Source organism: Ranitomeya variabilis, chromosome 6 (genome assembly GCF_051348905.1).
Source record: "Ranitomeya variabilis isolate aRanVar5 chromosome 6, aRanVar5.hap1, whole genome shotgun sequence".
Lineage (NCBI taxonomy): Eukaryota > Metazoa > Chordata > Amphibia > Anura > Dendrobatidae > Ranitomeya > Ranitomeya variabilis.
Window position 1 is genome coordinate 26,269,773 of NC_135237.1, and position 16,120 is coordinate 26,285,892.

Genomic DNA, 16,120 nt, shown 5'->3' on the forward strand with positions numbered 1-16,120 from the left:
TTTTATTTTAATTCTTTTTTTTTTAACAATTATATGGTGCCCAGTCCGTGGAGGAGAGTCTCCTCTCCTCCACCCTGGGTACCAACCGCACATGATCTGCTTACTTCCCGCATGGTGGGCATAGCCACATGCGGGAAGTAAGCAGATCAATGCATTCCTAGGTGTGCGGAATCCCCGCGATTCCGCAAATTTAACCCCTTCATGACCTTGGGATTTTCCATTTTTCCGTGTTCGTTTTTCGCTCCCCTCCTTCCCAGAGCCATAACTTTTTTATTCTTCCGTCAATTTGGCCATGTGAGGGCTTATTTTTTGCAGGACGAGTTGTACTTTTGAACGACATCATTGATTTTAGCATGTCGTGTACTAGAAAACGGGAAAAAAATTCCAAGCGCAGTGAAATTGCAAAAAAAGTGCAGTCCCACACTTGTTTTTTGTTTGGCTTTTTTGCTAGGTTCACTAAATGCTAAAACTGATCTGCCATTATGATTCTCCAGGTCACTACGAGTTCATAGACACCTAACATGTCTAGGTTATTTTTTACCTAAGTGGTGAAAAAAAAATCCAAACTTTGCTTAAAAAAAAAAAAAAAAAAAAAAAAAAATTGCGCCATTTTCCGATACTCGTAGCGTCTTCATTTTTCATGATCTGGGGTCGGTTGAGGGCTTATTTTTTGCGTGCCAAGCTGGCGTTTTTAATGATTCCAATTCGATGCAGATACGTTCTTTTGATCGCCCGTTATTGCATTTTAATGCAATGTCGCGGCGACCAAAAAAACGTAATTCTGGCGTTTCGATTTTTTTTCTCGTTACGCCGTTTAGCGATCAGGTTAATGATTTTTTTTTTATTGATAGATCGGGCGATTCTGAACGCGGCGATACCAAATATGTGTAGGTTTGATTTTTTTTTTTATTGATTTATTTTGATTGGGGCGAAAGGGGGGTGATTTAAACTTTTATATTTTTTTTATTTTTTTCACATTTTTTTTACTTTTTTTTTAAACTTTTGCCATGCTTCAATAGCCTCCATGGGAGGCTAGAAGCAGGCACAGCACGATCGGCTCTGCTACATAGCAGCGATCATCAGATCGCTGCTATGCAGCAGAAATGCAGGTGTGCTGTGAGCGCCGACCACAGGGTGGCGCTCACAGCTACCGGCGATCAGTAACCATAGAGGTCTCAAGGACCTCTATGGTTACAATGGAGAAGCATCGCCGACCTCCGATCATGTGACGGCGGTCGGCGATACGCTCATATCCGGCCGCCCGGCCGGATGCGGTAGTTAAATGCCGCTGTCTGCGTTTCACAGCGGCATTTAACTAGTTAATAGCGGCGGGTGAATCGCGATTTCACCCGCCGCTATTGCGGGCACATGTCAGCTGTTCAAAACCGCTGACATGTCCCGGCTTTGATGCGGTCTCACCGCGGAGCCCTGCATCAAAGCAGGGGAGCTGACCTCGGACGTACTATCCCGTCCGAGGTCAGTAAGGGGTTAATGAACATGCTGTGTTTTTTTTCTGGAATGCAATTCCGCTCAGGAAAACAACGCAGCATGTGCACAAAAAATGCGGATTGCATTCTATTAAATGCTTGATGTGAGTGTTTTTTTGCGGTTTAAGGGTATGTTAGCCCCCCCGCGTAAACCTGAAAGAAATATAGCGGGGGTCTCATGGCCTCATGGACCCTGTCATTTAATATGGCTTTCTGTCAGAAGAAAGGTCAAATAAAGGTCAGGTCAGTCATCTCTGAAAGTGTGACACTGGTTTTATCCAGTCTTTTCTGGTATGTTTGGCAGCTATTGTAACGGTTTTCTATTGGTTGTTAGCAGCTTTGCCGCTCTTTTTTTGAATATATAAACACCTGTTTTGTGGTATCTGGTCATTCTGTCAGCGGAAGAAGATAAAGAAGACACATACCCCAGGATGGAGAATCTCCTGCAACAGTTCCTGACTAGAGCCGACGGCGAGGATGGAGCGGACTGGCTGAGGCAGTGCCTGGCTATGAAACCTATCTTAGCGCCTGCTGATGCTGTCCCTCATCCTCCAGAAGATACCCTTCGGTCGCCGTGTCAAGCCTCTCCGGTCCTGCCGACACCCACCGCTTCAGGGAGGCGCAGGAGGCAAAGGACCCCATACTCTCCGAAGTCGCTGTCTGCTTCCAGCCGCAGTGTCCAAGAAGGAAGAAGGAAGTCACGGCGCCGCCCTCCTCAGAAGTCTCGCAGCCCAGCGCGAGACTTCCACCGCCAGCGTCATGACAGAGCGCCGACCGCCTCATCTGAAGTGGCCGGGATGTCTTCAACACACCGCAGCCGTAAAAGCGCTGCGGTGTCATTGGATTCTACAACAGCGGTGGCTTCTGCAGCTGCGGTCCAGACCACCGGTTCGGGAGGATCCCCTGTCGTCACACTCAGAAGAGGATGAAGAAACGCCGCTTACAGCAGCTTCCCATATGAGCTTGCCCAACATGGAGGGCTCGAGCTCCTGCTGCTGTATGGAGCAGAGAAACGACCAGCATTCATCGAGGGGTGAGACTTTCAATGTTCCTTTGTCTGTTCCACACTCACATTTAAAAGACATCATAAAGAAAAGTGTTAGCTGAAACTTTAAGAGAAGCTATTCCCCCCCCCCTTGCTGTCACATCAGCTGTCACATCAGCTGTCACATCAGCTGTCACATCAGCTGTACACAGTGCTGCAATTTCTGACATTTCATCAGCTAACACTGCCCCTGTTAACCCTTTTAAAGAAGCTCTGACATGCGAGCTGTCTCCCTTAGGATTCCATTTAAGCCCTTCTGTTAAAGAGCTTATTTGGAATAATCATTATGCTGATATTTTTTCTTTACTGCCTAGAAAGGACCAGCTTTCAAAATCCGAAAAGAATGATGAGAAAGCTGATTCAGATGAATTTAACCGCACCAACTTTAAATCTTTCAACAACTGGGTGCAAGCTTTTTCTATTTTTGCTGCAGTTTTGGGTGAAAAATCTCCCCATCTCTGCAACAAGTTATTTCAGCCCCCTTCTAGTTCAAGTAAACGCGGTGTTTGTTTCGCTTTCAACGATTCCTTTTGTAAGTGGAACAACAACTGTAGATTCCGCCATGAGTGCTCGTTCTGTGGTAACTCACACCCTATGTCTAAATGTTTTAAGTAACAAGCAGGTCAACAGTCCTCAGGTAAGGAGCCTAATTCAAAAAGGACAGACGCCAGTGATTCTGGCAAACATGTCAGTATGCCTAAGCAAATATCCCGACCAGGGGACCAGTGAGCTGCTTTTTAATGGTTTTTCAGAATGATTTTTTATCCCACAATTTAAAGGGGCGGGCTGTTCTGTTGTTCCTAATTTACCCTCTTTAAAGGCTCACCCTGAGGCAGCTAGGGATAAAATTATTAATGAAATTCAGCTAGGCAGAGTTTCAGGCCCTTTTTTAACCCCACAGTTTGTTAATTTCCATATATCACCATTGGGTATTGTACAAAAAAAAAAAAAAAAAAAAAGATGAGGGCTCTTTCCGGCTAATTCACCACTTATCATATCCGCTGGGTTCATCCATGAACGATGAAGTGGACAAGGCTTTATGCTCCGTGTTTTTTTATCCAAATGTGTGAGCACTTCGGTGTTCCTATTGCTCACAGAAAAACAGTTGGTCCATCTAGATCTATCGAATTTCTGGGAATCACTCTTGATTATCAAAAAATGGAATCTGACTTCCTGATGAGAAAATTTTTAAACTGCGCATTGCGTTATCAAATTTTTTAGCCAAGAACAAGGTCACTCTTAAGGAAATTCATTCATTGTTAGGTCTATTGCATTTTGCGGTTTGCGTCATTCCTATAGGTCGGGCTTTTTGCAGAAGTTTATAGGATGCCACTTAAGGTGTATCTTCACCTCATTCGCATGTTAGTATCCGTTCTGACCTAAAGGAAGACGCTAGAATTTGGCTCTCCTTTTTGTCAGAGCATAACGGCAGATCTTTGTGGCAGACATTTTTTGTCTCTGGCGATTCTTTTCCCTTTCTTTTCGTAGCGGATAGCCAGCGTGGCTTCAGTATTTTATTTGACTCCCATTGGATGTCCATCCTGTGGCCAATAAGCTGGGTGTCTAAGAAAGTAACTTCAAACGTAATGGTGTTGGAACTTTTTTCTATTTTTGCAGGAATATTAATTTGGAGATCACTAATGCAGAATTCCAGGATTTTACTTCTTTCCACTAACCAGACAGTAGTTGTTTTTATTTATTTTTATTTTTTTTTCTATCAACACGTTATCTTCTAAAAATACTTTTGCTGCCAGAATTTTGAGACAATTGGTTTTACAATGCCTGAAAGCAAAGTTGGGAAAGAGCAAATTTCTTTTCATAACTGACTCTTTACAAAATCGTCAGTGGTCAAATTTTTTCCTGCAGGTTCCCAACGTGGATTCGGAAGGACCCTCTTACCCCTTTCAATTTGGGACATGATTGCACTCTGATACAGTATTTTATAAAAAAAAAAAATAAATAAAAAAAAAAAAATCGTTATCTAATAGATTATGGGCTGACTATTCAGCTGCATGGCTGAATTGGAACAATTTTTGCAACCTACATTATTTTGACCCAACAGTTTCTAATCCGGTAGCAGCACTAAAGTTTGCTGAATCTATAGTACAAAACGGTTTGTCTTACTATGCAATAGCGAAATGCCTAGCAGGAGTTTCATTTTTCCTTAAACTTTCTGGCAGTATTGCTTTAACTAATCTTTTTCCAGTAAAGCAGTTTTTAAAAGGCTTTAGGAAAACCAATTTTATACCTGACTCGAGACGACTTATTTCCCTGTCTTTATTGAAAGAATTGTGCTCCTGTCTCATCCACGTTTGTGTAAATTTTAAGGAAGCCTTATTATTTAGCTCTATTTTTTCTCTGTCCTTTTTTGGAGCACTTCGCGTTGGTGAGGTGGTTTCTGTTAAGAAATCGGAGCCTTCGGGACTCATGATTTCGGATGTCCAGATTCATGAGTAGTTTTTTTTTTTTTTTTTTTTTTTTAATTTTATTTATAAGAAAATTAAAGACAGATTAATTAGGCAGGGGATCTAGGTTGAAAATTAACGCGATCCATGTCTCTATCATTTGCCCTGTTGATAACATGGCAAATTGGATTAAGGTCAGACCTATGGGACAGGGCCCATTATTCATTCATAGTGATTTTTCTCCTGTTACTGTCTTTCAATTTAATTTTGTCCTAAAGAAATGTTTACGCTTTTTGGGTAAAAAACACCTTAAAATCACATCTCATTCGTTTAGAATCGGAGCAGCTACGGAGGCCTCTAGGGCCGGGCTTTCCGATTCAGGGATAAAGGAATTGGGAAGATGGAACTCCAAAAGGTTCAAATTATATGTACGACATGATCTGTATGACTATTAATTATTGGTTTTCTTTCAGGTCCGCTAGTCATTTGGATAGTCGGACATTCTTTTATCTTCTGGGCCAGGAAGAGGGCCAGCCAATGATCTTATGCTGAAAATTTATCCTTTAATCCTTCTGATATTCAGGTCTGGTGGCATGGAGTTCGCGGCTTGAAATGGCATTGCCTGGTTGCTGAAGTGAAGAAATGGCTAATTAAATTTCCTTCCCCTGATTTAATTATATTTCATGTAGCTGGGAATGATCTCGGAAAAATCAGGACTCTTGACTTATTATCGGCCATTCGATCCGATATTATTTATCTTAAGCAAATTCTGCCTGATTCAAACTTTGTTTTTTCAAGATTATTCCCAGACTTTTGTGGCACGACAATCAATTTTCTTTTTTAGATAAAATCCGGAGAAGGGTCAATAAATCCATGGAAAAATTTTTTCTTTTAATTTCAGGGTTTTCATTCCGGCATTTGGAATTGGAGGGTTTTTTACCGGGCCTTTATAGGCCTGATTTGGTTCATTTTTCTGATATTGGCCTTGATATTTTTAATTTGGACCTACAAACTATCATTGAAAAATGGCTGTGTGGTTTGGGGGGGCCATGTCTTGCTGAGTCATGGCCTTGTGGGAAAATCACCCATGTCTGGGTGGATTGGTTTATTGGAAAAGTTTGGTACTTTGGTTTTATAATTTATGGAGTTTATTTATTGGTGATTAATTAATTTATGTAACCCTAAATAAACTACACGGCCATGTTTATCCACAATTAAAGCGTTTTGTGTTTTTATTGTATGAATGGGTTCTATGAGGCCATGTTTCCACGGTAAGGAAACGCTGCTTGTTTGACGCTGCGCAGAGCTGCAGCGTCAAACAAGCAGCGTCCAGATGTTCCAGCATAGTGGAGGGGATTTGATGAAATCCTGTCTCCACTATGCGTGGAAACCCGCACGCGGCGGCCCTGCGACTCCGGACATGCTGCGCGTCTTTTCAGATCGCAGCATGTCCGTACACCTTGCGGGGACGCAGCGTCCCCGCAAGGCATATCACAGGGCCCTATGGGAGAGCGCGATCATCCCAGATGTGAAGAGTTAACACATCCGGCATGATCGCGTCCCATTAAGGGGGCAGGGCTTAGCGCCGAGCGGCTTCGCCGCTGCGGCGATACCGCCGCCCATCCGTAACGTGGAGACATACCCTTATAGCGAAAAACTGCGAAAAAATAACGTGAAAAATCTGCTACGTGTGCACACAGCCTTAGCCTGTCTTATCTGTTTCTTTTCAAGCCGCGAGTCACGTTGTTCACTTGTCTCAGCTCTTTGACACAATTTTGCTTTCTTAGCTTTTGGATGAACTTGCCTAATGGTCGTTTTTTGGGCGGCATTTTAAAAAACAGTCCTTAGTGTTATGCCCCTTTAGTATTCACCTTACACTGAGGAGATGTAAGAGGATGAATAGTAAATGCAGAGCAGCCCTCACACAGTATTAGGTCCCTTTCACACATCAGTTTTTTGCCGTCAGTCACAATCCGTTGGCTCAATGGATCCGTCACAGATTATGAAAAACTGATGCAACGGATCCGTTTTTTTTTTATGGATCTGACTAGGGGGGCTGGCTAAAGGATCCTAAAAAAATCGGAGCATGCTCAGTTAAAAAAAAAATGGAATCCGTCGCCCGATTCCGTCATTTGACGGATCCGGCACCCATAGGCTTCCATTCTAGCAAACGACTGATGGCGACAGATCCGTCACTGTCTGTTCTTTCGACGGAGACAAAAAACATTAGTTTGTCCGTTGTCTCCGGCTGCCGGACAAACAATTCACTGTATATAGTATATCACGTACATTAATCATCAGCTTCTCTTCCAGCGGTGTGCCAGCCTGTGTGTCTCAACGGGGGAACATGTCTGAAGTCCAATATTTGCCTGTGTCCTAATGGATTTTTTGGTGCTCAGTGTCAGAACGGTGAGATCCCGAGTGTGATATTATGTATAAAATGCACAAAGTGTCAATTTATTACTTTCCAGCAGAATAGTGAGTGCAGCTCTGGAGTATAATACTGGAGGTAACTCAGGATCAGTAATGTAATGTATGTACACAGTGACTGCACCAGCAGAATAGTGAGTGCAGCTCTGGGGTATAATACAGGATGTAACTCAGGATCAGTAATGTAATGTACGTACACAGTGACTGCACCAGCAGAATAGTGAGTGCAGCTCTCAGGTATAATACAGGATGTAACTCAGGATCAGTAATGTAATGTACGTACACAGTGACTGCACCAGCAGAATAGTGAGTGCAGCTCTGGGGTATAATACAGGATGTAACTCAGGATCAGTAATGTAATGTACGTACACAGTGACTGCACCAGCAGAATAGTGAGTGCAGCTCTCAGGTATAATACAGGATGTAACTCAGGATCAGTAATGTAATGTATGTACACAGTGACTGCACCAGCAGAATAGTGAGTGCAGCTCTGGGGTATAATACAGGATGTAACTCAGGATCAGTAATGTAATGTATGTACACAGCGACTGCACCAGCAGAATAGTGAGTGCAGCTCTGGGGAATAATACAGGATGTTACTGAGGATCAGTAATGTAATGTATGTACACAGTGACTGCACCAGCAGAATAGTGAGTGCAGCTCTTGGGTATAATACAGGATGTAACTCAGGATCAGTAATGTATGTACACAGTGACTGCACCAGCAGAATAGTGAGTGCAGCTCTTGGGTATAATACAGGATGTAACTCAGGATCAGTAATGTAATGTATGTACACAGTGACTGCAGCAGCAGAATAGTGAGTGCAGCTCTGGGGTATAATACAGGATGTAACTCAGGATCAGCAATGTAATGTATGTACACAGTGACTGCACCAGCAGAATAGTGAGTGCAGCTCTTGGGTATAATACAGGATGTAACTCAGGATCAGCAATGTAATGTACGTACACAGTGACTGCACCAGCAGAATAGTGAGTGCAGCTCTTGGGTATAATACAGGATGTAACTCAGGATCAGTAATGTAACGTGTGTACACAGCGACTGCACCAGCAGAATAGTGAGTGCAGCTCTGGGGAATAATATAGGATGTTACTGAGGATCAGTAATGTAATGTATGTACACAGTGACTGCACCAGCAGAATAGTGAGTGCAGCTCTTGGGTATAATACAGGATGTAACTCAGGATCAGTAATATAATGTATGTACACAGTGACTGCACCAGCAGAATAGTGACTGCAGCTCTGGGGTATAATACAGGATGTAACTCAGGATCAGTAATGTATGTACACAGTGACTGCACCAGCAGAATAGTGAGTGCAGCTCTTGGGTATAATACAGGATGTAATTCAGGATCAGTAATGTAATGTATGTACACAGTGACTGCACCAGCAGAATAGAGAGTGCAGCTCTGGGGTATAGTACAGGGTGTAACTCAGGATCAGTATAATGTATGTACACAGTGACTGCACCAGCAGAATAGTGAGTGCAGCTCTGGGGTATAATACAGGGTGTAACTCAGGATCAGTAATGTAATGTATGTACACAGTGACTGCACCAGCAAAATAGTGAGTGCAGCTCTGGAGTATAATACAGGATGTAACTCAGGATCAGTAATGTAATGTATGTACACAGTGACTGCTCCAGCAGAATAGTGAGTGCAGCTCTGGAGTATAATACAGGAGGTAACTCAGGATCAGTAATGTAATGTATGTACACAGTGACTGCTCCAGCAGAATAGTGAGTGCAGCTCTGGGGTATAATACAGGATGTAACTCAGGATCAGTAATGTAAAGTATGTACACAGTGACTGCACCAGCAGAATAGTGAGTGCAGCTCTGGAGTATAATACAGGATGTAACTCAGGATCAATAATGTAATGTATGTACACAGTGACTGCACCAGCAGAATAGCGAGTGCAGCTCTGGAGTATAATACAGGATGTAACTCAGGATCAGTAATGTAATGTATGTACACAGTGCACCAGCAGAATAGTGAGTGCAGCTCTGGAGTATAATACAGGATGTAACTCAGGATCAGTAATGTAATGTATTATGTACACAGTGACTGAACCAGCAGAATAGTGAGTGCAGCTCTGGAGTATAATAGAGGATGTAACTCAGGATCAGTAATGTAATGTATGTACACAGTGACTGCACCAGCAGAATAGTGAGTGCAGCTCTGGGTATAATACAGGATGTAACTCAGGATCAGTAATGCAATGTATGTACACAGTGACTCCACCAGCAGAATAGTGAGTGCAGCTCTGGGGTATAATACAGGATGTAACTCAGGATCAGTATAGGATAAATACAATTGATGATATTTTTCAGCGATCTGCAGTCCTTCCTGTAAGAACGGTGGTCAGTGCATAAGGAATAATATCTGCAGTTGTCCTGAAGGCTACACTGGAAAAAGATGTCAGATAAGTAAGTGACCCCGTGTGTTTCTTAATGGAAAATTATTGAGACAGGATACTTGATGCTGTGGGAAGTGCAAGACACCAATTTATTAAAATTCTAGTAAATTCTCAGCATCTGTTGTGTTTTGAATCCAGGCTAACAGCATAGTCCGATGGTCACCAGTCAGTCTCTCTCTAATACAACTTGGGGGTCTTACATTACAGTCTCACCAGTGTGATAATGATCTGTACGCACTGCTGGAGCTTTCTGCATCTGCCTTTTAACAATGTCCAGGCTGGATGCAATAGTAACGAACCCTCTGCTGTGAATAGTATCAGGCCTGTTTGGCATGTAAACAGTAATGCCGCTATTGATTGACAGCAAGGTGAGATTGACATAGGTTAGAAAGTGGCAAAACGTCTCATTATACAAAGGTTTGTCCATAGATACTAACGGAAGTTTAATGTTGGGATATTAACTCTTTGCTTCTCAGGTGTCTGTGATCCGTCCTGTATGAATGGAGGGAAATGTGTGGGACCCAATCTTTGCTCCTGTCCTTCGGGATGGAAGGGGAAGCGATGCAACACACGTGAGAGATTTACTGGTTATTATACCCCAGAATACAGAAGTGTCATTAATATATGTTATAGAAGCCCCTTCCTCAATACAACCCACCATCACCGTGACCCCTGAAGAGTACGTCGTGCATATGTAATAAGATGATTTTGCAGTTATTCTCTATTCACTCTAATGGAGCCGAGTTGCAATACCAGACCCAACCTGTAGGCAAATGTGGTGCTGTTTTGGGGGAAATAAAAAGGGATAAACCTACAAAAAACCCTTTTAATGAGTTGATGACTGATAATGACTGTTTGACATAACTGACATATCGGATGGTACTTAATGGGGCACTGCTACTGGGCACGCAGCAATCAGGATCGGGGTAATGGATGTAATACACAGCCACAACCAAGCTGTAATGGCAGAAATCACAAAAAGGCCTTTGTCTGCCCCGTTCACTACCGATTGCAGCATAATAAGGGCTTAACCCTCCTTCATGACTGTTTCTCAGGGAGTCCTTTGCCCTGTATGGGTTTTTAGGCCGGGGTCCACTGAGATTAAAAAAAAAAAAAAACGTATGACCAACAGACTGCAAAAAGAAAAAGAAAAATGACTACTCGTCCAGCAGAGAGGCCAAGTTTCCAGCACTGGATGTGGCAGCTGTGTCGGTATATACTGATAGTGCTCACACTGACCAGTTGTAGAAATCTATTTGTAGTGAGATTCACCTGGTAGTAAGTTGAATAAATCTATATGCAGTGAGCTCCCTCTAGTGGTGGCTGTATAGATCTGTATGTAGTGAGCTCTCCCCAGTATGTGCTGTAGAAATCTGTATGTAGTGAGCTCCCTCTAGTGGTGACTGTATAAATCTGTATGTAGTGAGCTCCCTCTAGTGGTGACTGTATAAATCTGTATGTAGTGAGCTCCCCCTAGTGGTGGCTGTAGAAATCTGTATGTAGTGAGCTCCCTCTAGTGGTGGCTGTAGAAATCTGTATGTAGTGATCTCCCTCTAGTGGTGGCTGTATAAATCTGTATGTAGTGAACTTCCCCTAGTTTGGTGGCTGTATAAATCTGTATGTAGTGGGCTCCCCCTAGTGGTGGCTGTATAAATCTGTATATAGTGAGCTCTTCCTAGTGGTGGCTGTACAAATCTGTATGTAGTGATCTTCCCCTAGTGGTGGCTGTACAAATCTGTATGTAGTGTGAGCTCTCCCCAGTATTTGCGGTAGAAATCTGTATGTAGTTGGCTCACTCTAGTGGTGGCTGTATAAATCTGTATGTAGTGAACTCCCCCTAGTGGTGGCTGTATAAATCTGTATGTAGTGAGCTCCCTCTAGTGGTGGCTGTATAAATCTGTTGTGGTCTTCCTCTAGTTATGACCATATAAATATGTGTACGAGTAGTTCATCTAGTGGTGACTGTATAAATCTGTAGGTGGTTAATTCCCTTTAGTGGAGACTGTATACATTTTGGTGACAGTGAGCTCCCCCTAGTGGTGGCTGCTGACACACAAAACGTCATCATTTAATTCTATACCAGTGAAATGACTTTGATCTTTTGGGTCATTGCTCATTCACTCTTGGTAACTAGTTCCATTAATCTTACACTGTACTAATTGAAATACTACCATGTCCCGGTGCGAAGCGAGACAGAGCTTTGCCCTTTATGGTGCGAGTTTACATTAAGTCTATTCACTTTGTCTATTTTGTTAATTAATTGCACTTTCGTGTTTCTCCAGCAATCTGTCTGCAGAAGTGTAAGAATGGGGGCGACTGTATCGGCCTAAATACCTGCCAGTGCCCGGCGGAATGGGAAGGGGCTCAGTGCCAGACGCGTAAGTGATACTCCCCCTAAGGGCCTGTTTCCACTTGCGAGAAACACGTCCGTGGAAACAAGCCCTTACGGTACGGTGACTGTTTACATACTCAGAATGTTTCCACCATTACTGCATTTAATGACTTTTTACTATTTATTCAGCGGTCTGCAATTACAAATGTTTGTACGGAGGGCGCTGCACGGCCCCCAATGTGTGCTCCTGTCGCCCCGGCCATACTGGAGTCACGTGTGGACACAGATTACAGGTAACCGAGCGTCTGCCGCGGCTTCACCATACATGCACGGAGCGGCATCGGGGGCTGTGCTGTCTAAGAACACTAAAGACCCCCATATCTGTACACCTATGGCAGATTACAATACACTGCGCTAATACATTATTGCAGTTAATATATCAACTGATCGCAGGTTCAAGTCCCCGGGTGGGATCAATAAGACGTTGATAAAAAAATAAATAAAAATAATTTCAAACAAATAAAAAATATATAAAAGTTCCGATCTCCCATCCCCCTTGCCTTGAAAAAATCTAAAAAAAAAAAAAAGAAAAATATAAAAATATATAATATATTTGGTATTGCCGTTTGCAGAACTAAAAAAATGATCCTAGTAATCATTTGCAGTAAATGCCAAAATAAAAAACAAAAATGGCAAAATTGCTCTTTTCTGTTCACCAAAAAATAAGAGATCAGAAAATGGTGATGATAGTACTACAAATGGTAATGAAATATCAAGCCCTGATACAATGTGACTGAAAAAGAGGGCTCCCAGCAAACCTGTCGCCTAAGGGCCCGGATAGTCCTGGAGCCGCTCTGGCTGTCGGTGATCATTTTTTACTTTTCTTTCCATCTTCAGCCGCTGCGAGGATGACTCTGGGGATTTACTGAAAACTTCAGACATTAATCAATCACAGAACCAAAACTACAGGTGATAGAAGTCCCCATGCCGAGACGAACCGGAGGACGAGGAGGTCTCAGCAGCTCGGATACAAGAACACCCCTGCTGATCGGATACTGTGCGGTATGGAGGGTGCGGAGATATATTCCTTGTAATATACAGGACCCCCATCGCTTTATTTATCCATATAAATGGGCACTGCAGCAACACGACGCGGCTCCCATGTGACGGCACCGTAAACCGTAAGATCCAGGATGTAGCAGAGCTGAACGTGCCGCTTCACACAGGGCCTGCGATACATGTCTGAGTTACAATATAGGTTGATCAGCAGTCCTATGTAAAACTGCCAACAACAAGCGTCACAACACACTCAGCTCTGCTACATCTGCACTTTGTTATTTTCACTGTCGACCACAAAACAATCATTAGTGGGTTGTTTCTTTTTTTTAAATTTTTTATAATTGTCGTTTCCTATTTCCCTGCAATTTTCCATCAACAAAATGAGATGTAAATATTTACAGAAAATAAAAATAAATAATAAATGTTCCGTTTTTTTTTTTTTTTTTTACCAAACCGGATCCTGGATGGAAGAATCAAGAAGTTACTATAAAGTTGTTATGTGATTGATACATTGTTGGATATAATGTACGTAGGGCTCATGGGAATGAAAAAATGTTCCCAATGGCTTCCGGCAACTTATTTCCTCTAGGAACAGCGCCACCCCTGTTCACAGGTTGTGTCCGGTATTGTTCTGCAGTTCTGGTGATAGGTGAGAATTCACATTTGGTAACAAAACTCTACAAAAGGCGACATCAGGAAGACGGGAAGGAAAACTGTCATGGAGGAGAGGTGTCACTTAGGGTCCATGGCGGCAGGTCACGTCCGTAGACCCCATGGATAAGACGCAGATGAACAAACATCGCAGACAGACGTCACTTTTCAATCAATCTTTATTGTTACTTTTTGCCAAAGAAACAAAACTGTAATTACCAATACACACAAGCTCATTAGTGTTGTTAAATAATTATTGATGTAAGACACGAGTCACGTGATTTCCCAGTATTTACATAGAAACAATCAGGGCATCTGATCACCTCCGCACAACGATCCATCACCTTATACCACATGGAGCACAGATTGTCCACAACAGCCATGATACTTAAAGGGATTTCTTTAAACAAAATATTTTTGCAAAAATATAATTAAAGGGACAGTAAAAAGTATGGAAAGCCATTGCGTTCGTCTTTCCAGGCCTCCTTAGCTCTTTTACTGCCCTCTATGTAGCGCCATTTCTGCCTGATCTGAGTAATCTGGCACAGACTAGTTGCTAGGGATACCCTTCCCGGCAACAAAGTTTCAAATATTGGTTGCTAGGCAGTGAATTCCGTAGGAATGAGACTGTCAAACCCGACAGCTCGGAGCTGGAAAGGCAGTGGTTACCGTGGTGATCAGGCTGGAGGCACTAGCAGCAGACAAGTCCTCATCTAGAGAGGCTTTACTGGTCAGATCTTTCTAGAAATAGTTGTAGGCGGAGTCTCTATTTAAAGGAATAGAACAGAAATTCACTTTGATGATGTCGATGGGAATGCTTAGTGATGGGGTCGCAATTATGACCCGAGCTGATCAAACTTTGTAATCAATAAGTGGTTTCTAAATTGTATCCTTAAGATACAGATTTTATTGCAAAACGGATATTTTAGACCATTTTACTGTATATGACTGCTCCTATTTTAATGCAAATAAACATGAAACTACAGCCATTTTTTTTTACTTAGTTAATTGGAAAATCCTGCAAAAAACAGAACGGTTAGTAAAAATACCTTCAACTCCCATGTTCTTTGCTCTTTTCAGAATAGTGACATGTCCCCTTTAAATATAAAGATACATTGTATCTCTGTCTTCTGTGTTACAAAGTGGTTTGTTAAGAGTAACAGCGCCATCTGGTGGGCAGAAGCAAAATGTGATGTGTGCATCAAGGCTTTAAAACCCTAGTAACTAGGAAAGTAAACTGTATAAACTTGTAAGGGTACGTTCACACAGGACTTTTTTGCTGCTTTTTTTTGCTGCTTTTTTTTATGCTAATTTTCAGCTGCTTTTTACAGTACCAGTAAAGCCTATGAGATTTCAGAAATCTCATGCACACACGTTGGTTTTTTGTTTGATCAGTATTTTCTGCTTTGCTGCTTTTTTTGGACATAGGGCATGTCACTTCTTTCAGCGTTTTTGCTGCGTTTTTGCAGCGTTTTTTCACCCATTGACTTGAATGGGTGATGAAAAAAACGCTGCAAAAACGCTGAAAAAACGCATGTAGCATTATTTGCTGCGTTTTTTGTGCAGAAAATCATGGCCAGCAGGAAGGGATCTCACAGCCAAGAGCTTAGGGGTGTGGTTAGTGAGGTGTGAAGAGCCATTGTGAGCCATTGTGAGGTGTCCTGATTGTGATCTATTGTGAGGGAGTTCCTGGTAGTAAGGTGTGAAGAGCCATTGTGAGGTGTGAAGAGCCATTGTGAGGTGTCCTAGCAGCTGAAAATTGGCATTAAAAAAGCAGCAAAAAACTGCAGCAAAAATCTGCAGCAAAAAACTGCAGCAAAAATCTGCAGCAAAAAAGTCCTGTGTGAACGTACCCAAAAAACGCACCAAATACGCACCAAAAAAACGCACCTAAATTAGCATAAAAAAAAGCAGCAAAAAAAAGCAGCAAAAAAGTCCTGTGTGAACGTACCCTTAGGGTGGTCTATGGAGTAAAGCTTTTTTTTTTTTCCCTACGAGATTATCAGATTGGCTAAAAAAAAACAGAAAAAAAAAATAAATAGTCGTCAAGACCCCCTATAAAATTATTTCCCCTACTAGTGCTAAAGAGCTTACTGACTTTCCTACAACATCAGATAAAAAATAGCTAAAGTTGTGTAATGTGTCCAGTTCACATTGGTGGTCACCTTGAAATTTAATAATAATTATTTATTACATTTATTATTAATTTAATAAATTAAGGACACCTTTAGGGGCAACATCCCCCCCTCCACGTTAAAGTTATTTTGGGCTAAATAT

The 16,120-nt window shown here is 42.2% G+C and overlaps 1 protein-coding gene across 2 annotated transcripts in view; it reads left to right on the forward strand.

Annotated features, from left to right (window-relative positions):
- The window catches only part of VWDE (von Willebrand factor D and EGF domains), a 103,042-nt gene extending 89,122 nt beyond the window's left edge, over positions 1-13,920 (forward strand). The window contains exons 26-31 of one of the 2 annotated variants that reach the window (XM_077268091.1): positions 7,251-7,346; positions 9,716-9,811; positions 10,278-10,373; positions 12,084-12,179; positions 12,323-12,426; positions 13,031-13,920. In XM_077268091.1, the coding sequence (XP_077124206.1) occupies positions 7,251-7,346; positions 9,716-9,811; positions 10,278-10,373; positions 12,084-12,179; positions 12,323-12,426; positions 13,031-13,045 (503 nt within the window). In that variant the 3' untranslated portion in view covers positions 13,046-13,920. The remainder of the gene's footprint in view (positions 1-7,250; positions 7,347-9,715; positions 9,812-10,277; positions 10,374-12,083; positions 12,180-12,322; positions 12,427-13,030) is intronic. The other variant, XM_077268092.1, reaches the window with a different exon arrangement.
- The last annotated feature ends 2,200 nt before the right edge of the window (positions 13,921-16,120 follow it).